At 59.4% G+C, this 22,169-nt stretch overlaps 2 protein-coding genes across 9 annotated transcripts in view; one reads left to right on the top strand and one right to left on the bottom strand.

Annotated features, from left to right (window-relative positions):
• Positions 1-13,898, top strand: part of GLIS2 (GLIS family zinc finger 2) — a 20,795-nt gene extending 6,897 nt beyond the window's left edge. For 2 of the 6 annotated variants that reach the window (XM_060285074.2, XM_060285070.1), the window contains exons 2-8: positions 3,748-3,942; positions 7,242-7,484; positions 8,366-8,538; positions 9,080-9,256; positions 9,340-9,473; positions 9,555-9,676; positions 10,937-13,898. In XM_060285074.2, the coding sequence (XP_060141057.1) occupies positions 7,313-7,484; positions 8,366-8,538; positions 9,080-9,256; positions 9,340-9,473; positions 9,555-9,676; positions 10,937-11,736 (1,578 nt within the window). In that variant the 5' untranslated portion in view covers positions 3,748-3,942; positions 7,242-7,312 and the 3' untranslated portion in view covers positions 11,737-13,898. Of the gene's footprint in view, positions 1-3,747; positions 3,943-4,971; positions 7,485-8,365; positions 8,539-9,079; positions 9,257-9,339; positions 9,474-9,554; positions 9,677-10,936 lie in introns of those variants that run through there. The other 4 variants (XM_060285073.2, XM_060285071.1, XM_060285072.2 and 1 more) reach the window with 3 other exon arrangements.
• PAM16 (presequence translocase associated motor 16) lies at positions 2,238-22,169 on the bottom strand. Of its 3 annotated transcripts, none has more exons than XR_009559078.1 (8): positions 22,027-22,169; positions 16,609-16,693; positions 15,647-15,783; positions 15,225-15,290; positions 14,666-14,800; positions 5,968-6,130; positions 5,660-5,780; positions 2,238-3,854 (listed from the first exon to the last, which is right to left on the bottom strand). XR_009559078.1 is itself a non-coding variant. In XM_030883813.3 (5 exons), exons 1-5 carry the CDS (start codon positions 21,821-21,823, stop codon positions 14,714-14,716), a joined length of 444 nt encoding a protein of 147 aa, XP_030739673.1. In that variant the 5' UTR covers positions 21,824-22,009; the 3' UTR covers positions 14,645-14,713. The 3 variants fall into 3 exon arrangements, 1 of the variants encoding a protein (XP_030739673.1); XR_009559077.2 differs by lacking the exon at positions 22,027-22,169 and adding an exon at positions 21,755-22,009; XM_030883813.3 differs by lacking the exons at positions 2,238-3,854; positions 5,660-5,780; positions 5,968-6,130; positions 22,027-22,169 and adding an exon at positions 21,755-22,009 and having other exon boundaries at positions 14,645-14,800.

Genomic DNA, 22,169 nt, shown 5'->3' with positions numbered 1-22,169 from the left:
CACTGGTTGTGAGGACCCCAACGCTTCACCCCATGTCCATGTGGCCAACTTGGATCCAACCCCCCGCAACACACACACACAGGAGCACCCCACCCCTAACATTGTTCACCTCTGTGAGTCTGGGCGCCCTTCATTCTCATTCATCTGTGGGCCCCCAGGACCGAGCGGAGGGCCTGGTGTTGGAATGCATAACTGAGTGGTTGGTAAATGAGGCGGAGGGAAGGGCCAAAGTCCAGAGCCCGCCTGGCCGCCTCCTGCCATCTTGAGCTGGGGGGGGCAGTTCACAGTGGGCCTGGTCCCTGTCCTGGGGTGGTGGGAGGGTTGGGCCGTGAGGAGGGGCCCCCAGGACTTGGGTGGCACTCCCGGGCTCGTCCTGCAGCCAGGCTCAGTGTGGGAAGCACAGTGTTTCCTTCTCTGTGGGGACTGGGCCTCATCCCCGCTCCCACCCATAAGCCGAGACTCCTGGGTCCAGGACCCTGACCCTTGTTACCTGCCGTGTCCTGTGTGTGGCGTGTGTGTGCACAGGTATGGCACATATGCATGTGCCTATATGTCTGAGGGTGCCATGGGTGCCCATCCATGTCCTGTGGGACACTGGCCAACGCCTCTGCAGGCCCTAGAGAGCACTGGCAGAGTGCCCAGCCCTGCCCGCCCACGCCGAGTGGCAGTGCTGCCTGGCAGGGCCTGGGCTGCTGTGCCTAAGCCTTGTTGGTGTGAGTCCCTGTCTGGCTCCCCTGGTGCTGGCCCCTCCCAGGGATTTGGGCGGCCTGGGGGCCCAGCCCTTCCCTCTCCACCCGCCACCTGGGCGTGGGGGCTGCTTGGCGGGCTTGCCTCTGGCTGAGGCCCAGGTGCAGGCAGTGCTCATAGCCCCACGCACCGCTGCCCCCCCCGCCCCCCCCCCCCCCCCCCCCGCAAGCTGGGCAGACAGGAAAATACCAGACATAGTTGTGCAAAGGTGGCTGCAGGCAGGCAGGCAGCGGGGGGTGGGAGGCCGCCTTGATGGGCCTGGAGCCACCAGGCTAGGGGAGGCCTCTGTGCCAGGCTGGTCCTTGCAGCTGGATGGGTGTGTGTGTCTGTGTGAGTGTGCATGTGCAGGCCTGGCCCATGTGTGAGCTGCTCCCCCCACCCCCCAGCTTGAGCCTGGTGTCACCCTGCTGGCATTGGGAAAGGAAATGTAGCTCCTGGGAAGCTGGAGCTGGGGAGGGGCATAGGGGAGCCAGCTGCTTGCCTTCCAGCATCAGTACTGCCTGAACCATCTGGGTGACCTTGGAGGCTGAGTTACTGTGTGGGGCACCCCCAGCCCAGGGCTGAAAACAAGAATCTTCAGGGCTACCAGTTGCTGGCACCTCCTGTGTGCCAGGTGCCTGGCAAGCTCGCCCTGTGGGGTGCCCCGTGAGCTGGCACCTGATCCATGGGGCCTGTATTCCTGATGAGGAAACCAAGTCTCAAAGGTGTGACGGGACTGGGACCTGGTAGCCTGACTCTGGGAAGCGCTTTCTAAACGTACCCAAGTGGGGGTTCCTGGCATGCACCCCTGCTCAGGAGGTGCCCAGCTGGGAGCTTTCCCGAGGCCCCCATGGCTAAGCAGAGAGCTCAGCCCTGGTTGTGTCACCTGGAGGCCCTTGAGCTCCCACCTGGGCAGGGTCTGCCCTCCAGGGGGCCTGGGGAAGCCCCCCACCCTCACCCCCATGCTGGCTGAGTGCCCATCTTGGGGTGGGGGCGGGGTCTGCTTGTGAAGCAAGAGGTTCCTGGGGAAGGCGAACCCCACACTCTTCCAGGAAGTGCTGCTGGCACTGGCCCCTCTCCTGGGACTTGCTTGGGTCGAAGCCTCAGGATAAGCCCCCTGGGTCCTGGGAGGAGGCTTCCTTCTTCCAGGGCTGCTCAGAGCCTCTCCAGGGCCTCCCAGTGCTCTTTCTTTGATGCAGTCAGGCTCTGGAAGGTGGCTTGGGTTAGCTGTGGCCACTCCACTGGGGAGACTGCGGCCCTCCGAGGGGCACAAGCTTGTTTAGTTACACCCTCAACTGAAGTACAGGTACTCCCAGCTGAGGGTGAGACTATGTGATTACAGTGGGAGGGCCGGTCCCCTCTCAGCTGTCCTCACAGCCCCAAACTGGCCAAAGACTGAGGGACTCAGCAGCGCTGGTGACAATTTGTTCACAAGTTTGATTAAGCACCTACTATGCGCCCAGCAGTGTTCTAGGTGCTGAACATTACATACTAATGGGAAACACTAATCATCGGATATGCAGCATTTTATTGATTTCTCCCCAAAATCCAATGAGGGGTATGTCTTTAAATTTATTTATTTATTTATGGCTGAGTTGGGTCTTTGTTGCTGGGCGCAGGCTTTCTCTAGTTGCGGTGAGTGGGGGCTACTCTTTGTTGCAGTGCTAGGGCTTCTCACTGCGGTGGCTTCTCGTTGCGGAGCACAGGCTCTAGGCATGTGGGCTTCAGTAGCTGTGGCTCGCAGGCCTTAGAGCGCAGGCTCAGTAGCTGTGGCGCACAGGCTTAGTTGCTCTGCGGCATGTGGGATCTTCCCGGACCAGGGCTCAAACCTGTGTCCCCTGCATTGGCAGGTGGATTCTTAACCACTGTGCCACCAGGGAAGCCCGAGGGGTATGTCTTATTCTATGATTATCGTCCTGTTTTAGACATGACAACAATGAGGCTCAGACTGGGAGGTGACTTGCCCTAAGTCAAATGGGCCGGAAGTGGCAGAGCCAAGTTGGAGACCCAGGTGGTCTGACGCATACTGGAGCCCTGCTCTGTGGCCTGGTCAGAAAGGGGGGCCCTGAGAAGATGAGGCCTGCCCCTGCCCCCCGGCCCCCGCCACTGTGCGGCTGAAGAGGGTGGAGCTCTTGGCCAGAGCAGGGCGCCGCAGCAGTTCCCAGGAATGCAGGGCTGTGGGGCCGTTTGCTTTGGTAGCATATCTGCCCTCAGCTCCCCAAGCCTCTCTGTGGGCCCCCCCCAATAGTCAGCCCCTCCAGCACCCACTCACAGCCTGCTGTCCCTCCTGGGCTCTGCACCTAGCTCCCACAAACCCCTGGGCAGGGAGGGGGTGGGAAGCCAGACCCCCTTTGCCTGCCCCTTCCCACGTCCATGGGCCCAGGAGAGGCTAATGGTGAACACAGCTTCTGGGCTCACGTGGGCTTGAAACCCAGTTCTGCCACAGACAAGCTGTGTGACCCTGGACAGATCACTTAATCTCCCTGAGCTTCAGTTTTCACATCTGTAAATGGGGATGAAACAACACCTGCCTTAAACAGTGGGCGTGCCACCCACTCATGAAACCTGGGCCAGAGGTCTCCCCTCCCAGCCCTCAGCTTCCCCCTCTGTAAGACCCACGTGCTGACAATGATGGTCCCTGTACCAGATGCAGGGGCACCCTTCCAAATGCAGGGAAGCCAGGGACTCGCTTCTGCTTTCCATTCCATAGCAAGAAAGTCACGTGGGCTTTTGAGAGGTACCTCCTGGGTCCTGGTCCCCAAGTCCTAGGCTGGATGGGTCACAGCTGCTCAAAGGGCAGTTTCAGGACAACCCCTGGGAATAAAGGGTGTGCCTCTCGTTGCCCTGACAACACTGCTACCCTGGCGCTCGCTCACCTGGTCCCACGCTGCTGTGGGGTGGGTAGGGAGGCCTCTCTTACAGGGGCCCAGTCCTCTGTTTCTGCCAAGAGACCCTGAGCGCTTCTCAGGGGTCGTGCCAAGCCTGCCGCCTCCGTCCACACAGGCCCCTTTCCCGGCTCAGGTCCAGCCAGCGGCCCTCTCCCAAGCAGGGACGAGGGGCTTTCTCCAGAGCAGATTCCTGCCGGCGGCTCCCATTTGCCTGGTGACCTTGAGCCTCAGTTTCCGCATCTGTGCCACAGGGAAACCAACGGCGTCACTCACAAGAGCGACTTTAGAGGGTTCAGAGAATTCGTGCACAGACGGCTCCTGGCACATGGTAGGTGCTTAATGGATGCTGACCCCCGCTTTCGGGTGTGCGTTCCACCCCACGCCGCAGGACCCTGGCGGAGGCGGTGACTTGTCCCGGCCTTAGTTTCCCCGAGGGGCCGGCCCCGCCCCCCGCTGGGGTGGGCCGGGCTGCCAGGTAGGGCCGGGAGGGCGCTGCGGGAGCTGCAGCTGGGGGCCGTCTGCGCGCGGCCGGAGGGCGCACAATAGCGGCCATTGTCTGCGCTCGGCCAGAAGGCGGGCGGGGCGGGGGCCGGGCCCCCGAGGGCCACCGCGGCCCACCCTCGGGGTGACCCCGCCCCGCCCCCGCCGCCCCGGTGGTCCCCGCGCCACCCCCGCGCGCTCCCACCCGCGCCGCTTCCTCCCGCTCCCTCCGCCCTAATTAGTTCCTTTCGCAGCTGGAGCAGCGGCGCCCGGCTGCGCGGCCACCTCGGCGCCGCCTTCCCGCCCAACCCCCGCGCTCGGGGACCGCATGACCCCGCGCTGGCGGGGCGCTTGTCGCGTCACCTCGCGATCAGCGGGAAACTGAGGCCAGGGTTCCGCAACCAGGCTCCGCGCTACCTCAAGAGACTCGCCTCTACTCTCAGCGAGGCGGGTCACCCTTCGGAGCGTCCCTCTCCTTCTCCGGGAAACAGACACCGAGTGTCCACCTCCCCACCCCCAAATCGATCGGGTGATGGCTGGCTGCCGGCCTCCGGAGGTGATCACAGCGCCAGTCCCGGGGTTCCAGGCCCAGCTGCGTACCCACTCTGGGCCTCTAAGGCCCAGGAGAATGTGACCCTGGCTCTGGACTGCCCCCATCACCCAGCCCGGGAGCAAAGAATAGAGCCCGAGCCCAGAACTGGCCACTGCTGGCTGGGGGTGGGGGGTGGAAGGGGACACTTGGAGGTTGGCCAAGGTCAGAGCAGGAGTGGGGGTCACAGGCGTCTCCCCTTGGGTGGGGCAGCCTAGGGTGGGGAGCTGTGGGCTTTTGGGGGTGGCTCCTTCCTCCTTTCCCAGGAGTGGGGAGGCTGGGCCTCCTGGCTGGGCTCTGGCTTTCATCAGAATGAACCCCTGTTCCCAGGGCAGGACCCAGTGGCAGAAAGTGGGGGGGGGTCTCTGGGGACTGGGTCTGCTGATTAAGGGGGGTGCTGTAGGCCCAGCCTCACCCTGGGAGACAAGCTCCTTTTGGGGTCCTCCCTAGTTCTGGGCTGAGGCAGTGTCTCCTACAAGTCTTCAAAACAAGGTGACCCATGGCTCCTCCCTGGTTCCCCTCTGGCCTTAGGAGAGGGCATAGGGCAGGTGCCAAAGGATGTTACTTTGGCAGTGTTGCCAATGAGAGTGTCAGTCTGAATTCCCAGTTCCCAATCCATCCTGCCCTCGTGGTCCCCTTCTCCAGAAGGTCGGGTAGGGGGTTGGGGGACAGAGGCTGTGGGGAGGCCTGTGGCTCTAGGCCAGCTGAAGGACCAGGCCACCAGCCCTTCCTGGCTCCTGAATTCTTAATCAGCATAAATATTTACTTCCTTCCTCCCCTTCCAGGCTCCCAGCACAGAGGAGCTTCAGGGAGGTTGGACTGGGCCTGTGTCTAAAAATAAACAGGTGGAGGGACAGGCAGACACACAGACAGACAGACATAACTGGGGGGGTGGGTCAGGCAGAGGGCAGCTCCCTGCCCAGCCAGAGGAAGAGTGGAGGGGGCCCAGGTCCATCCATCACTGTCACCTGCCCACCTGGGTCTGGAGCTCCTAAGGGGACAGCGTGGCAGTCTGGTCCCAGCTCTCTGGCATCACTGGAAGCCCCTGGCCCATGCATGGCCTGCGGGTTAATCCAAACAGATCTGCCAGCTCCCACCTGATGGAGTTTAACAGGGAAAAGTAAAGTCACAGACCTCGGTCCCACAGCCAAGTGTGGCCACCCATTCTCTGATAATGCTGCCCCCTCCCCAGGCTCAGAGACTCCAATGTTAGCCATGTGCTGGGGTCTTGGGATGTGTCCCCAGAAGCAGAGGGTCCTAAGTGAGGGAGGGGACCACTGTTACCTGTGTGTGGAGGGTCTTGGCAGAAGTGGAGCTTGCTGGGGAGACGGATGAGCCCGGGCTTGGAGCTGGGGCAAGCTCCAAGTTGCTGAGGGGCTTGGTCTGGAGAAGATGAGTGAGGATGTGGGGTCCCCGTCCTGCTCCGTGGAGAGAGCTCCAGGCAGCTCTGCAAACATACACACTGGTGAAATACACGAAGTCTTTTACCATGTGGTGGTCTCGGGGATGTTCCCTATTAAATTGTGAAGAGCTAGATTCTGTGAACGACAGAGAGTATCTTGTTTGGCAGATAGATTTTCAGGGTGTAATCATCTCAATTAACAAACACAAGGAAACACCATTTCCCAGCATGTGAAAAGATTGCTGCTGTAAAAAATGATTTGGAATAAAGGACCCTTGCTCTTGGGTCACTTATATGTGAAGAAAATTACACCATTGAGAAATTCAAAGTGGTGAAAATTCACCACTCAAAATAAAAGAATATCATCATCATTAAAAAAAAATTATGTATGTATGTGTTTTACTAACCACTAGACAGCCCATCACTTCCCCCTACCCTGCCCCTGGATGGCCTGGCTGGGCCACAGTCCCCAGCTGCCCCCTGGTGGTGGCCCAGAGCCCTCGGGCTCCCCACGCCTGTGGGACCCTCTCCTTGGACTGCCCCTGGGAGGCAAGGCCACCTGTCTGTCTGCCCAACCCTTGGGGCCGGGCCAGGCTTCGCACAGCTTGCCTGGGACAAGCTGTCAGCCTCATTCCCTTGGAGGTGACCACAGCTGCTTAGGTGCTAGCGGTCAGTAACTAGCACCTCTGAGGGCCACCTGGGAGGACACTCATTGCCCTCCTGGCCTGGTTCTGGGTCTTCCAGCTCACACCAGGCATATGTCCCAGGCGTGACTTCCCACTCAGTCAGAAATGACCTTTGGGACTTGCCTGGCCAGTTCCAGGGAGGAGATGTGGCCTTGAATCTGATGGTTCTGCCACTTCCTAGCTCTGCAACCTGAGACAGTGTCGCTAAAACTCCATTCATGGCAGAATGGACCCTGTGAGCTGCTTCCCAGAAAAGTCTCGTGGGAAGTGGAGGAGTTAGCTGTGGGTTGGTGGTTGGCTCACCATGATACCTGCTGTCCAGAGCCACTCAGAAGGTCTCCCTACCCAGGGAGGCAGCCTCCACACTGCCCAACACCCACTGCCTCTCCGCTCCTGTGGGCTTTAATGGGCTCAGCCCGAGGAGGAGTCTGGGGTCACAGTGTCACAACACAGCTCCTGTCCTCTCCCAGGTTCCTGCCTGAATACCAGCTTGGGAGCCCCTCGCTGCCTGCTGCCGCCCCCACCCCCAGCCCCCATCACCATGCACTCCTTGGACGAGCCGCTCGACCTGAAGCTGAGCATCACAAAGCTCCGGGCGGCGAGAGAGAAGCGGGAGAGGACACTGAGTGCAGTCCGGCACCGAGCTCTGCACAGGGAGCTCGGCCTGGTGGATGACAGCCCCACCCCGGGCTCCCCGGGCTCCCCGCCCTCAGGTACTGTGCCCGGGCAGGGCAGCAGTCTCTGAGCCCTGAAGGAGCCCTGGCGATAGGAAAAACGTCCCAGGTGTATCCACCAGGACATAGTCACAGCCCCTCACAGCCTCACTTAGAGTGCTCTCCACACTGTCCATCCATCCTCCCAGCAGTTTATCTTTGGAGGTGACACTGTCCCTGGGAGGAGGGAACTGACTTGCCCAGCTCCTGAAGCTGGCACAGCAGAGCCAGGATTCAGACTGAGGCCTCTGGGAGAATTTGGAGGAGCTGGTAAGGGGTTACGGGGGATTCATGGGTAGTAGCAAAAGGCCCCATGGCCCAGTGTCTGGGCTCTGAGGCAGAGTGGTCGGTCAGCCAGACCAATTGAGACAGGGGACTGAGCCCAGCAAGTGCTTCTCAGGAGGTGCTTGGGGCTCAGGTCTTCTGCTCCGTCTCTGGTGGACCCTGAAAACCAGATCTACCACGTCTGAGCTGGAAGGCTCTGGAAGCAGCCCAGCCCAAACCTTTCATGTTACAGAAGGGGGCAGAAAGGGACGGGAGAGAAGTGAGAGGTCCCTACCTGACATTGTGATGAGGAACCAGGGGCCCTGGGTTCCAGTCCCTATTCAGTTACTTACCCTGTGTGCCAGCCCGTTCCCATCTGTAAAATGGGTACTTCCCATCTTAACCAGTGGCTGAGCTCTCACCACGGCAGAGGTCACATTTGTCAGCTGTACAGGTTGCTACTCAGATTCCTGGGTCCCAGGGTGGTGCAGGGTGGGGGGGGGGCAGGGTGTGGCTGGTGTCTGCTTCCAGAGTCACAGTGGAGGAGTTGTGGGCAGGAGGGACTGGCCCGTCAGAACTCCTGGCTCCAGTATCCCTGAATCATGCCTTTCCCTTAGGCTTCCTGCTGAACCCCAAGTTCCCCGAGAAGGTAGAGGGACGCTTTTCGGCAGCCCCCCTGGTGGACCTCAGCTTGTCGCCGCCGTCCGGGCTGGACTCGCCCAATGGCAGCAGCTCGCTGTCCCCTGAGCGCCAGGGCAATGGGGACCTGCCTGCAGTGCCCACTGGCCCGGTAAGGAGGGGATGTGTGTTCTAGAGAAAGTGTATTTCTGGGGCTGCTGTAACAAAGGACCACAAACTGGGTGGCTTAAAACAGAAATGTATTATTGTGGAAGCTAAAGTCCAAAATCAAGGTGTTGACAGGGCCATGGTCTCCCCGAAGGCTCTAGGGGGAGTCCTCCCTTGCCTTTCCCAGCTTCTGGTGGCTCCAGGTGCTCCTTGCCTTCTAGCCATGTCACTCCACTCTCTGCCTCTGTCATCACACGGCCTCCCTGCTCCGTGTGTCTGTGTCCAAATCTCCCTGTCTCTTTTGGAGACACTGGTCACTGGGTTCAGGGCCCCTGTCCAGTCTGACCTCTTAACTTAAATCTGCAAAGACCCCATTTCTATACAAGGTCATGCACACAGGTACCAGGGGTTGGGGCTGGGACATGTCCTTGTGTGGGACACAGCTCAACCCCCAGACAGAGGGAGACCGGGGGTGTGGGGGTGGGGTTTGGGCCCACTGGCCCGTGGGCAGGTGTTGACCAGCTCTGCCCCCTACCCTCCCCCAGGACCTCCAGCCACTGCGCTACCTGGACAGCGTCCCCAGCTCCTTCCAGTTCTTCCTGCCCCTAGGCTCCGGGGGGGCCCTGCACCTGCCTGCTTCCTCATTCCTCACCCCCCCCAAGGACAAGTGCCTCTCGCCAGAGCTGCCCCTGCCCAAGCAGCTGGTGTGTCGCTGGGCCAAGGTGAGTGGGGGTTGGGAAGAGTGGGGCAGGGTCCAGGGCAGGTGGCGACCCCACTCGGGCTCAGCACACTCTTGGCCCTGCAGTGTAACCAGCCCTTTGAGCTCCTACAAGACCTGGTGGACCACGTCAATGACTACCACGTCAAGCCCGAAAAGGACGCAGGCTACTGCTGCCACTGGGAGGGCTGTGCCCGCCATGGGCGCGGCTTCAACGCCAGGTGAGGGAGGGCGAGGTGGGTGGGAAGGGGGGCCTGGGTGTCCAGCGGCTGAGCTGTCCTCCTCCTGTGCCCTCCCTGGAGCAGATACAAAATGCTCATCCACATCCGCACACACACCAACGAGAAGCCGCACCGCTGCCCCACCTGCAGCAAGAGCTTCTCCCGCCTGGAGAACCTGAAGATCCACAACCGGTCACACACAGGTGAGGGCGGGGCTGGAGTGCGGGCGCCGGGCCATCTCTGCAGCCAAGAGACAGTCGCATACCCCAACTGTTTGGCGGCCCCTTTCCGAGTGCCACTTGCTGGGGAAGCCTCTCCCATGGGTCAGACCCTCGCCACGCGCTCTTGGGACACAGACTTGTCTTCCTGTGTCACACTCGGCATTGTGCTCGTATGATCGTCGACTCATGCCACCTGTGACTGCAGTGTGTCTGCTCGCTTCTCGTGGATCCCAGCACACAACAGGGCCAGCACAGGCCAGCAGAGCCACACACTTAATTTATTTATTTTAAAAATATTTATTTATTTGGCTGCGCTGGGTCTTAGCTGCGGCACGCGAACTCTTAGTTGTAGCATGTGGGATGTAGCTCCCTGACCAGAGATCAAACCCGGGGCCCCTGCATTGGGAGTGTGGAGTCTTAGCCACTGGATCGCCAGGGAAGCCCCTTAATTTTAAATTTCCTAATCGCCCACATTGAAAAAAGTACAAAGAAATACACGGTGAGGTGAATTACAATGATATATTTTCTTGAACTCAATATATTCAAAATGTTGTCAATTCAATATTAAAACATCAGGGAGGGACTTCCCTGGCAGTCCAGTGGTTAAGACTGTGCTTCCAATGCAGGGGGTGCAGGTTCGATCCCTGGTCAGGGGACTAAGATCCCGAATGCCTGCGCTGCGTGGCCAACAAACGAACAAAAAAACCCCACACACATCAAGGAGACACTGAAATTCTTCATTTCCTACAAAGTCTGTGGACTCCAGTGTATATTTTACACTAGAGGCACATCTCAAAGGCTCACAGCTTCACGGGGCTCCGGCCGGCCCTGGTCAGCAGGAGCAGCCCTTTCATAAATCTGGAGAAACTGTGTTGAGTCAGGGCCAAGGGCATCCACGCAGCGCTCACTGTGAGCCAGGCCCTAGCAGGGTCTTTAAGCAATTACCTGTGGAAGTGGTCGCTGTCATCAAAGTCTGAAGCACAGGCCTGAGGCCAAGGGCACACACAGCCAGGCCACAGGCTGGCTTCTCAGCGGCCACGACCTGCCGTCCCCACTGGAGTCAGAGCTCTGCCGGTGCTGAGGACACCACCCCCCAAATCAGACAGCCCCTGCTCTCAGGGAGGTCTCGGTCTGGGGTGAAGGACCTGGGGACTGTCGAGTGGGTGGTGGGGGGGTGGGAAACTGGGCTGGGATGGCCTGGGTGGCGGGAGCCCCTCACACCGGCACTGGCGCCGCCCACAGGCGAGAAGCCCTACGTGTGCCCCTACGAGGGCTGCAACAAGCGCTACTCCAACTCCAGTGACCGCTTCAAGCACACGCGTACCCACTACGTGGACAAGCCCTACTACTGCAAGATGCCCGGCTGCCACAAGCGCTACACGGACCCCAGCTCGCTGCGCAAACATATCAAGGCCCACGGACACTTCGTGTCGCACGAGCAGCAAGAGCTGCTGCAACTTCGCCCACCCCCCAAACCACCGCTGCCCACCCCTGACGGCAGCCCCTATGTCAGCGGGGCCCAGATCATCATCCCCAACCCGGCTGCCCTCTTCGGAGGCCCCGGCCTGCCCGGCCTGCCTCTGCCCCTGGCTCCCGGCCCCCTTGACCTCAGTGCCCTAGCCTGTGGCAATGGCGGGAGCAGTGGGGGTACAGGGGGCATGGGCCCTGGGCTGCCCGGCCCCGTCCTGCCCCTCAATCTGGCCAAGAACCCGCTGCTGCCCTCGCCCTTTGGGGCTGGCGGACTGGGCCTGCCCGTGGTCTCCCTCCTCGCTGGCTCCGCTGGCGGCAAGGCCGAGGGGGAGAAGGGGCGTGGGGCAGTGCCGGCCAGGGCCCTGGGCACAGAAGGCCGCAAGACCCCCCTGGAGAGGACTGAGAGCGGCCGCTCCCGGCCAAGTCCCGATGGCCTCCCCCTGCTGCCGGGCACCGTGCTGGACCTGTCCACAGGCGTCAACTCAGCGGCCAGCAGCCCAGAGGCACTCACTCCTGGCTGGGTGGTCATCCCGCCGGGCTCCGTGCTGCTCAAACCGGCCGTGGTGAACTGAACCCACTTAGTGGACGCCGACCACCTGTAGCCCAGCCGGCGGCTCCCAGCCCTGCCCCCCGACGAACGGAAGCTCTTCTGCGAAATAGCAATAATGTTCTCCTGCCCCATGGCCCAGTTGGCTGTGTCCCCTGGGCAGACCTAGCCCCAGATAAGCTGGGCAGCAAGGATGGTGCTAGAAGGGCATTGCTGGCACCCCAGGCTCCCGAGGGAGGAACTGGGTCTGCCAGCTAGGGAGAGCTGTGCTCCTGGGTGCTGAGGCCTGGCTCACCTCTGCCCCACCCCACCCCACCCCCCACCTAGCCCTCAGTCCCCCTGTCCCCCAACTCTAGTGCCACCCTCATCCAGTGGCCAGCCGGGCAGGTCACCCTCCCTCCCTTGCCCACCTGCCAGCCCTGTCCCAGCAGTGGGGTGGTGGGGTGGCATCTGCCCTCCTGACTAGCACCAGGCTCCCTCCCCATCCCCTTTAATGGTGAGCTGTGAGGACCCCCTGGGATTGAGGTCCCACCCCATCCTGCCTAGCCTCACTGGCCCCCTGCTCTGGGGGCTCCTGACCCCTTTCCCTCTGGTCTACCCTCCAGAGGGAGAGCAAGACAGACGCAGGCCCTGGCAAAGCCACAGGAAGAAGCCACCTTACCTTATGACAAGGCGCCTCCCAGCTTGGAGAGGGAGGCCCGCTCTGCCAGCTGCCCCTCATTGCCCGCCATCTGCAGCAGCCAGCTCGCTGCCCGAGGGTCAGTCCCTCCTGTGGACTGGCTGACACTCCAGGTTGAGGGGGCTGGCTGACTACTCATCTGCCCCTTCACCACTGGGCCTCCCTCTACTTTCAGGGAGCCCTGAGTGGGGAGAGGTGCCAGGACCTGGGACCGGCCCAGCTCAGGGAATAGGTGGGGCTGGGCCTGGCCTGGCCTGGGGTGGTGCCACCCTGCACAAGGGGCTGTGGAGGCCTGCAAGGTGTTGTTAGGAGGGGAGGCTGGCTAGGCACAACCCCGGGCTGGGATACGGCTTCTGTCCTGGGGGCACCAAGTCACGGCCAGCACAGGCAAGGGAGGGCTCCAGGCTGGTGCTGGGCATGGGAGCTTCCAGAGGCCATGGACAGAAGGACCTGGGCTTGAGGAGGGGAAGAGGGGCTGCGAAGCAGCCAAGGATGCCCTTGGGAGGGCCCCACCCCTCTGCCTGGGAAGGGGAAACCAGACAAAAGAACCTGGACTTGGCGACCTGGCTGCTTCCTTTGGCTTTTCTGAGCTGAGCTCCTGCCCTAGGTGTCCCTGCTCTGCTCCCCCACGGAGGGGGCCAGAATAAGCTAAGGATGCTGGGGCTCCGTGTGCCCCAGAGCCCACACTGCTGCCCAAACCCAGGGAGCTGGGCTCTCCCACAGGCCTGGCAGTGCAGCACATGTCTCATTCCCCGCCCTGAGCCCTCACGTTCCCTCCCCGTAGGGGGCCTGGTTCGGTCTGGGAGGTGCTGGCCCAGCAGTCAGGAGCTCTGTCTGGCTCCTAGGCCTGCCCTGCCCTTGGCCACAGTGACCAAGCCCTCCGTGTCGCCGGCTGCAGAACAAGGGAGCTATGGGACTGCAGGGGGGTCCTTAGCAGCCCTGCAGCTTCCCTCCTCTGAGCAGCTCTGCTGACCCTGCCCTTTCCTGGACTGCCCTTCTGTCCCAGAGGGGTCACCCTGACCCAGCCCACTGACAGGGCCCGGCAGCACTGGCTTTGCCCCTTGAAGGGGCTGTGAGCAAAGCAGGAGGGAGCTGGTCTCCTTCCCTCACGCCCCACCCAGGACCCAGGCACCCCCACCCCCACTAAGGGCCCCAGGCCTTAAGTCCCCATTGGGGTGAGGGGTTTGAGACTCAAGCCCCGGGAGCAGAGGAACAGGGCACTGGAAGGTGACATTAGCTCAGCATGTGACTCGGTGATAGACCAGGCCCGAAGGTGCCGGTGTACGTGTCGTTATTGTCAGTTTGTTGTTGCACATTCCAGGATATCAGTATTCTAACAGGTTCTAAGTGCCTTTCTATCGTAGCTTATGTTTTTCCTCCTCTTGGCTCCATTGCTGTTAGCATAGAGTTTTAAAAAAAGAAAAGAGATAAGCTAATGACTATAACAATATATTCCTCCATGTGAGAGGAAGTTTATAAAGAAACAATAAAAGCGAGTTACAAACACAGTTTGTCTTGGATGTGCCAGGAGCTGGGCCATGCACAGGAGACCACCTCCGACCGCCTGTGCCTGGCTCTGGGGTCCCCCACCCAGACTGCAGTGCCGAGACCCTGTTCTGGGGTTTCCTCCCAACCCTGTGGGGGCCATAAGCTCTCTATCTGCTGCTGGGAGCTGGAAGGGAAGGGCGGCAAGGGGAGGTGCTGAGATGGAAGGTTCTGGACGACACATCGCAGGTTCAGGTACTCATCTGCCACTGCCTGCCATGACTTTGTTAAGTGCCTTAGCTATGGGGAAGCCTGGCTCCCTGGCCTCGGTGCAATGAGAGGCTGGCAAAAGCTCCTCTTTTCCGGCTGCACCCTGGAGCTTTCCCCCCAGATTACTGAGGTGTTAGAGCCCAACCCAGGTCAGGGAAAGGCGGCCTGTGACAGAGCCCAGGGGCCCGAGCTCCATCCACCCACGGGGTGGGCGGGGCAGACCTGAGGACGGTGATGCCGAGGGAGGGCCTGGCATTGGGACTGCGACAGCAGGAGAGGCTGTGTCCGGTACTTGACAGAACGCGACCAGCTTCCTTAGACAAGCAGGGCCAGGCTGGCTGGCTTCTAGCCAACCTTGCCCACACTGGCCCCGCTAGGTGTCAAAGGCCCAATAACGGGCAGGCAGATGCCACTGCTTCCCCTCCCCTGCACGTACAGCCCCACAGCTGGCGGGAAGAGCAGCCTGCCTTCTGGAATCTGGCCGTGCGCACTCAAGAAATGCAGAAAAGACATTTATTACCGAGCTATAAATTAGAGGTGGGCGGGTGGGGTGTGAGGCACCGAGCGGTCACGTTTTGGGCGGCTGCTCTCGCTCTCTGTCCTCCTGGGCCTGGATTCTGAGTTCCTCCTCAAGGCGCTCCTTCGCTCGCACCACCTGGGGAGGGAGTCACAAACAGTTAGGCAGGATGGCCCCTTCCCTCCCCGGGTCCAGCTCCAGCTCCCTGGAGAGCAGTAGGCAGGTCAGAGGTAACAGCCTGAGCGGAATATAAACAGAGGGGCCCGGGGACGCACTGAATGAGTCTGGGAGCTGAGAGCTGGTTCCAGCACTCCACCAGCTAGCAGTCCTGGCCCTTCAAAGCCTCGGCTGCTGGGGGCTCCACTGTCCAGGGTGACACAGGGCCCAGGCCAACACAGTCCCACTGGCTGGGCCACATGGAGCTGGCAGCCCTGAGGGACTGGCAGTTCAGGGGGCTCCCTGCGCCCCAGGGACCTTTCTCCTGACAAGCTCTGAACTGCCTGGAAATGAGGGAGGCCCAGTGAGAAGCGGCCCCGCGGCCTGCCCCCGTCCCAGCACTCACCTTTGACTGCAGGTAGAAGGAGCCACCCACGGATTTATCGTTCACCTTGAATAGGTGTTCGTAGTTCTGCAGAGGAGGGGAGACGGTGAGGGTCCCTGGGTTACAGAGGCGGGGGAAGCTAGGAGATGACAAAAAGGAAAGCGAAAGGGCTCGCCCCCTCCGCCATGCTACAGCACCCAGAGCCGTTGAGGGGCGGAAAAGCGGACAGGTGCCCACTGAGGGAGGCCCATGCCTCTGCCACTGCTGCCTGTGGCCTAAACACTGCCAAGTGACAGTGGCTTCTTCGAATCCCAGCTGGCCGCAGCCAGAGCCCCCGCTCCTGCCCGTTTCTGCTGCCCCTCTTCCCCCTCCCAACGCTGGTGGCCTGCCGCCCCATCCCCACTTCTGGTCTGCTTGTCTCAGAGCTGGCCTGGTGGCCTCACCTTCTGGATCTCCTCAGGGCTCAGCTTAGAGACGTTGAGAATCTGCTGTGCCTCCTGGAGGCTGAGGCCGGAGAGGTTGGAGGCGGCCGCAGACTGGTGTCCCGCGCGCCCCCGGGCGTCAGCTGCTGCCCGGCTGGCTGTGGGGACACACGGGTGAGCACTTGGCACTCAGCAGCCCGGAGCTCCCCCCGGCCTTCCACATGGGCAGCTTACCGCTGCCAGGTGGCGTGGGGGAGGAGACAAGCCGGGCCAGAGGGCATCTCTTCTCCAGGAGTGGATTTTTTGGGGGTGGGGGGTAGTAAAGTGAGGACAGGGGCAGGGGCTGGTCAAACCTGGCATCAGGTCCCCAACCTAGACCATGAGATGACCCTGTCCCTCTTTTCTCCCCTGGCCTCTACCTCCTGGATGCATCGCAAGTTGGGGAGTTTAGGTTACTATGGGGAACAGAGTGAAGCTGCAAGCAGGGGGAGGCAGCATGGCTCTGCCCTACGGTTACCTAGGCCACCAAAGCAGGCTGCCTTGGGTGACTTCTTCCCTTTCAACGCCTCTAGATTTAGGAGCCAGTATACTTTTTCTTAAAGGGTCAGAGAATAAGTATTTTAGGTTCTGCAGGCCAATTAGTCTGTGTTGCAATTACTGGACTCTGCCTCGAAAACAGTCAGAGGTATGGCTGTTCCAATAAAACTTTATTTACAAAAACAGATGGCCAGGAGGGCCAGTGTGCCCATTTCTGGCCAGATGCTCACGCCCATCAGGTCTCCCTTTTATAGGATTGTCCCAAGATCTAGTAGTCTGCCCCCCCAATGGGAAGTGCCCCAGGCGACCTGAGCTGCCAGAACCCCACCCCACAGAGGGCCCTTGCATTCACAATTGGCCCAGTGCGAGGGAGGGGCCCAGAGCTACCAGGAAAATCTGAGCCAGGCAGGATCTCCCAGCCCAAGGAGACAGAGGCCCAAGCTTACCTGCAAACTCCTGCTGCAGGGCCCGGGCAAAGGCCCTGCCCACCACCTGCACGCCCATCACAATGATCTGGGCCAGGTACTTGGCCTGTGAGCAAAGCAGGCACCTATTAGCAGGCTACATTCTCAGAGCCCCCAGTGATGGACCCTGGAAGTGGTGGCTGTGCGACAAGACTTCTGGATTGCTGAGGTAAGGAAGCTCAGAGCAGCAGCCATAGACCACTTCCTCCAAAGCACCCTGATAAAAAGCTTCTGCTTTGGGTGGCTTCGGGTGCCCATGGGACAGCAGGTCTGGGGAGCGGGGCGGGGGGAAACCCAAGAGAATCCCCAGAGGCAGACGGGACTCTCCCTCGTCCTTTGGAAGAGGCGGACAGGAGCCAAGGCAAAGTGGCCTGGGAACCAGAACTCAGGGCTGGTCCCAGACCCACCATTCACTCTGCCATGACCGGCAGCTTCTTGTACTTGGCTGGTCCAACCGTTACTGGTGGGGAAACGCAGTGCCATTCTAATTCTCCCCACACTATTCAAGTCAGTTCCAATCAACACAACAAAAGACCAAAATACCCTCCACTTTCAAGGAGCAAAGCCCACTAGGTGGGCATTTAGACAAACACAGCAGGGACCAAGTGGTGAGGGAGAGCAGGCCAACCCCTGTTCCTCCACTGGCTCACTCCTTCACTCAAACCCTGCTTGATAGTTAGCACTGGGACCACAAAGATACCCAGGACCCGGCCCTGTGGGAAACCCTCCACCGCAGCGCAGCGCGAGCGTCTTCTACCCCAAGACCGCGTGGGCCAATGCACCATGGAGACAAGTGGGGCATCTCATCAAGCATGACCAGAGGCGTGGAAAGGCACCGGAGGGACACCTCAGGAAGGACAGGGAGACTCTGGGAGGCAACGGCACTTCTCCTGGCAGGTAGAATCTCGATGGGAAGATGGGGGCTTTCTAGGCAGGGGGACCAGGGTGAGTCCAACTGGGAGAAAGTGTAGGGGATGCCTGGGAGCAGCCAAGAGCCCAGAGGTCTTGTAAAATAGTAGGAGGTAAGATGAGGCAGGCGGGTGAGATGGGAAACATACAGATCTTACTTACTGTGACCAAGGATTACAAACAGACAGCACGTGTGTGTGTGAGCTGGTACAAACGTGGGTACGTGGAGGACACCCGGAGAATGCTCGCAGCAGGTCACCACTGCTCACATGGCACATCCAAGTGGTTTCCAACAACCAAGAATGGACTTAGCCAGGGTGCTGAGCACTGTGACAAACACATTCTATCTATTGTGCCATCTAATCCCAACAACTCAAGACACTGAAACACAGAGGGGTTTAGTGACCAACATGAGGACACACAACTAATACCTGGGGGAAGATGGGCAGAAAACCCACAGCCAGTGCTATCAGCTATCCCCAGGCTGCCCACCTCACACAGAATCCCGCGGTCTGCAGGGAGGGCGACTGAACAACATGACAAGGATCAGGACCCAACCCAGAGGCCGAAGAGGGGCTTGTTAGATTCCAGTGGAACCCCGACTCCAGAACTGGCCTTGCTGGCCTCCTAATGGGTGGGGTGGGATGCGGTTCCAGGCCATTAGCGGGGATTGATAAATTGGAAGTGGGTTTGGATTTCACAAGTGGGTGGAAATTTCATAAGCCCCGTATTTCACACCATGAAGACTCTCCAGTGATCAGAGAGAGGGGCGGGGCTGCAGGCGCTGCACTGAGGTGAATAGACTAACGAGGATCTGCTTCAGACGGGAAAGTCTCACCTGGCTTCTCCCGCAACCCCCGCTTGCCTAAAGCCTCTCCCAAGTCGGGCAGGAGGCTCTGAGATGGACAGCTGGTCCTGTCTGAGGGACTGAGAGGCTGACCAGCAGGTGATTCCGAGTGTTACCTTGGCCAGGAATTCCCACCAGGCCTCCGACCACACCTCCTTCTGCTGCCACACCTGACAGCAGCCCCATCCCACTGCCTGCACTGCCTCGTAGTCAGGTGTTTACTTCTCTGCCCAGGTGGTGACTGTTGCTAAATAATGAACGTTAAGAGCTGAGGCTCTAACTGGGCAGCTCCCCCACCACCCCCTGCCCATGGCTCCTGCTGCCAGAGCTCCATAGCTGCAGGGCAGGCTGGGCTTCCTGCAAAGTTTCAGAGGCTACCCCAGCCATCCAAGGGAGCTGCCTGGTCCACCCACTGCAGCTACCAAGGTTCCTGCGGGAGGCATCTCCTGGGGGAGGCAGTGATGCGGAGGTTACACAGACAAGCTCTGGAATCACCTGTGTGCAAATGACAGCTGGGTGCCCTGGATAAGTTCCCCAGTCTCCCTGAGCCTCAGCTTCCTCTCCTACTGTGGTCAACAATAGGGCTGTCACGGGGATTAAATGAGGTAATCCTTATAAAGTGCCTGCCTCAGACCCTGATAATATAGTAGGTGTTCAATAAATGTTGATTTTCATTTATTACTACTCTTTGTTTCCCAAAACCTGACACTGGCCAGGCACTGGAGAGTAACAAAGCTCCGCCCAACACAGCAGCTCATTTGATAGATCCTCTGATTCCTCAGGGGAAAAAGCTGCAAAATGTTGGGTTACATTCCCAGGGAGCTGGAAGCAGCGTGGAAGAGAAGTGAGAAGGCTGCTTTAGTCAGGCTGACATAACCTGGGTCCCCGCTTTGCTTCTTGCCAGCTGTGTGGCCCTGGCAATCACTCAACCTCTCTGAACCTCAGTTTTCTTATCTGCAAAATGGGGAGAATAATACCCCCCTTATAGGAGGGCTAAGGCCCTCAGAAGGCAAGGCATGTAAAAAGTGGACACCTGAGCAGCTCAACAGCTGCCTCTGCTTCCAGACCAGATCCTGCTTGGTGCTGAATGATCTAGAGATCAGAGGTGCAGCCAAGCTTCTCAGCTACCTTCTCAATACCCAGACACCTACCAAGTGCCAGGTGGGTCAGCTGTGCTCAGAGCTGAGGATTCATGGGGAGCACAGCTGTGCCAGCTGCAGCTACCACAGGGGATGAAGACAGTTACTGGCTGAGGCCTCTCCCAGAAAGCCCTAAAACACCCCATAATCCACTGACTGATGCTCGGGCCTGAAGACCCTGGGCAAGAGCAACTGGCCAACACAGCATCCAACTCAGGCCAAGCTGTTGGTCAAGGAGCAGAGGTCAGAGCCATGAGACTCCATGCCTGGGACACTGCAGATGGCACACATGCTTTCCTGCCTGGAGAGCAACGTGGCACAATGCGGGACCAAAGCCCTGCAGCTGGGGCAAAGGACCACAGGCAGTGTGGGGGGTTGGGAAGCCCTAAGGAATGTGGTTTGTCTTGTGTGAAGTGCATCAAGAAGGCAACCTGGCTTTGGACAGATGGATGTGCAAAGTTCCCTTCAAGGCACAGTTCCTTGGGCTGGTGGGTAGAGACAGCCACTGACTCACCCTCTCTCAAGGACACATGGAGATAGAAAGGGGGCTCTCTTCACCCAGGGCCCCTGCAAACAGCTGCTGGCATCACAACTAGGCAGGAGGGAGGTCAGGACCACAACTGTCACATCTGCCATGATATGTCCAGGGTCTGGGCTGTGGCTAGCACAGCAGGTGCCCGATACATATCTGAATGAACGTGACACTTGACAGGGCTTCCAAATGCCTCCCACTCCCTCTGCTGAAGGAGGATTCTGGCCATCCTCCCAAAACACGCACACAATACCCCACCTCTGCTGCCACTGCCAGCCAATTCAGTCTACCCCCAGCTTGGCATCCCCAGCTCTGGCTACAAATGACTTCTCTAGTTTTCTCTCCCCTCATTGCTCTCCACGTCACGTACTGCAGCCACACCATCTACTCCAGGATCGGCTCCCCTCCTTCTTTATTCTGAATTCATACACCACACAGGTCACTCTTTTCAAGTGCACAATTCAGCACTTTTTAGGATATTCATAGAGCTGTATAACATTTTCATTATCCATCCCCCCAAAACTCCATACCCATTAACCCAATGAACATCCTCTCTCCTACTCCACTACTGTCCAATCCCAACATCCTTCAAGACTTAGCTCATGTCAGGCTTCCCTAGTGGCACAGTGGTTAAGAATCCACCTGCCAATGCAGGGGACACGCGTTCAAGCCCTGGTCCGGGAAAATCCCACATATCCCACATGCCGCAGAGCAGCTAAGCCCGTGCACCACAACTGCTGAGCCTGCGCTCGAGTCCGCGAGCCACAACTACTGAGCCTGTGTGCTACAACTACTGAAGCCCGCGCACCTACAGCCTGTGCTCTGCAACAAGGGAAGCCACTGCAGTGAGAAGTCCGCGCACCACAGCGAAGAGTAGCCCCTGCTCCCTGCAACTAGAGAAAGCCCCGAGCAATGAAGACCCAACGCAGCCAAAAATAAATAAAATAAACAAATTTATATATATATATATACACATATATATAAAGACTTAGCTCATGTCATTTTCCTATTAATATTGTCCTATTTTATGGACTCGCCTGCTTTCTCCTTTAAGGTACCAACTCCTCCAGAGCCACATGCAGGAATGTGTGTGAAGGACCCAGCGGGGTGGGGGGCGGGGTCCTCAGAAAATGGCAGTGACTATTACAAGGCAGGAACAATGTGGTTCTATGCGTACTCTCAGGACACAGAGCAGCTGGGCTTAAAACTGGGATGAGTGACCCTGGAAAAGTCAGATGCCCTGAGTTTCAGATTGTTTATCTGTAAAATGGGGACAATGAGAGCACCGACTTCTTTAGAATTAAATGGGAATCTACATAAGCCTCAGCTCAGGGCCTGGCACTTGTAAGCTCCTACCTTATCCTTAACACTATCAGTTAATAAGTGGCTCCCCAAACCCACTGCCTCAATCACTCAACAATCCTCTATCCGGGGATAGAGCTCAGGACCCTGTACTTTTAAAGGTCCCCAGGTGACCTGACGCAGCCAGTGTGGCCCAGATCTGTGGGCTGACTCTGGGTGCCAATGGTACCGCAGAAACGCTCTGTTTTCGGTGTTGCAGGGTCTGCTTCAAGTCCCAGTTCTGCCACTTCCTGGTGAAAGTCCCGGAGCCCGTTTCACCAGCTTTCAAATGGGGAGGATAATAGGGCGACATCATCAACTAGCTCGGGGACCGAGCAAGGGCTCGCGGGCCGGACTTACCTCCACCTTGGGCTGCCGGCACGTGGCTAGCGCACACGGCGATCGCATCTGCTCGGTATTTCCCGGCATGCCAGACCCTCCCTGCCTTCCAGCCAGAAGGCTCTCCCTGGCCCCGAGGTCGCCAGCGCCCGCCTCAGTAACCCCCGGCTGCGACACCCCAGTCCCCGCTCCCCTCCGGGAACGCAGGTGGCGCGCGGCGCCCGCAGTCCAGCCGGAGCTCCCAGCCCCGGCCCCGAAACTGCCTCCCTTCCCCTCCCCTCCTCATGCCTCACCATGGCGGCCACAGTGCTTCAGAGGCACGGGCTCCGGCTTCCCGGCCCCTCGGCCCCGGCTCAAGGGCGGCCGGCGGGTCAAAGGTCAAGGGAAGCTGCAAAAAGCGCGTGCGCTGGGCATGCGCGTTGCTTCTGAAAGGGCG

Source organism: Globicephala melas, chromosome 15 (genome assembly GCF_963455315.2).
Source record: "Globicephala melas chromosome 15, mGloMel1.2, whole genome shotgun sequence".
NCBI lineage: Eukaryota > Metazoa > Chordata > Mammalia > Artiodactyla > Delphinidae > Globicephala > Globicephala melas.
This window is presented reverse-complemented; position numbering and strand designations above follow the sequence as displayed.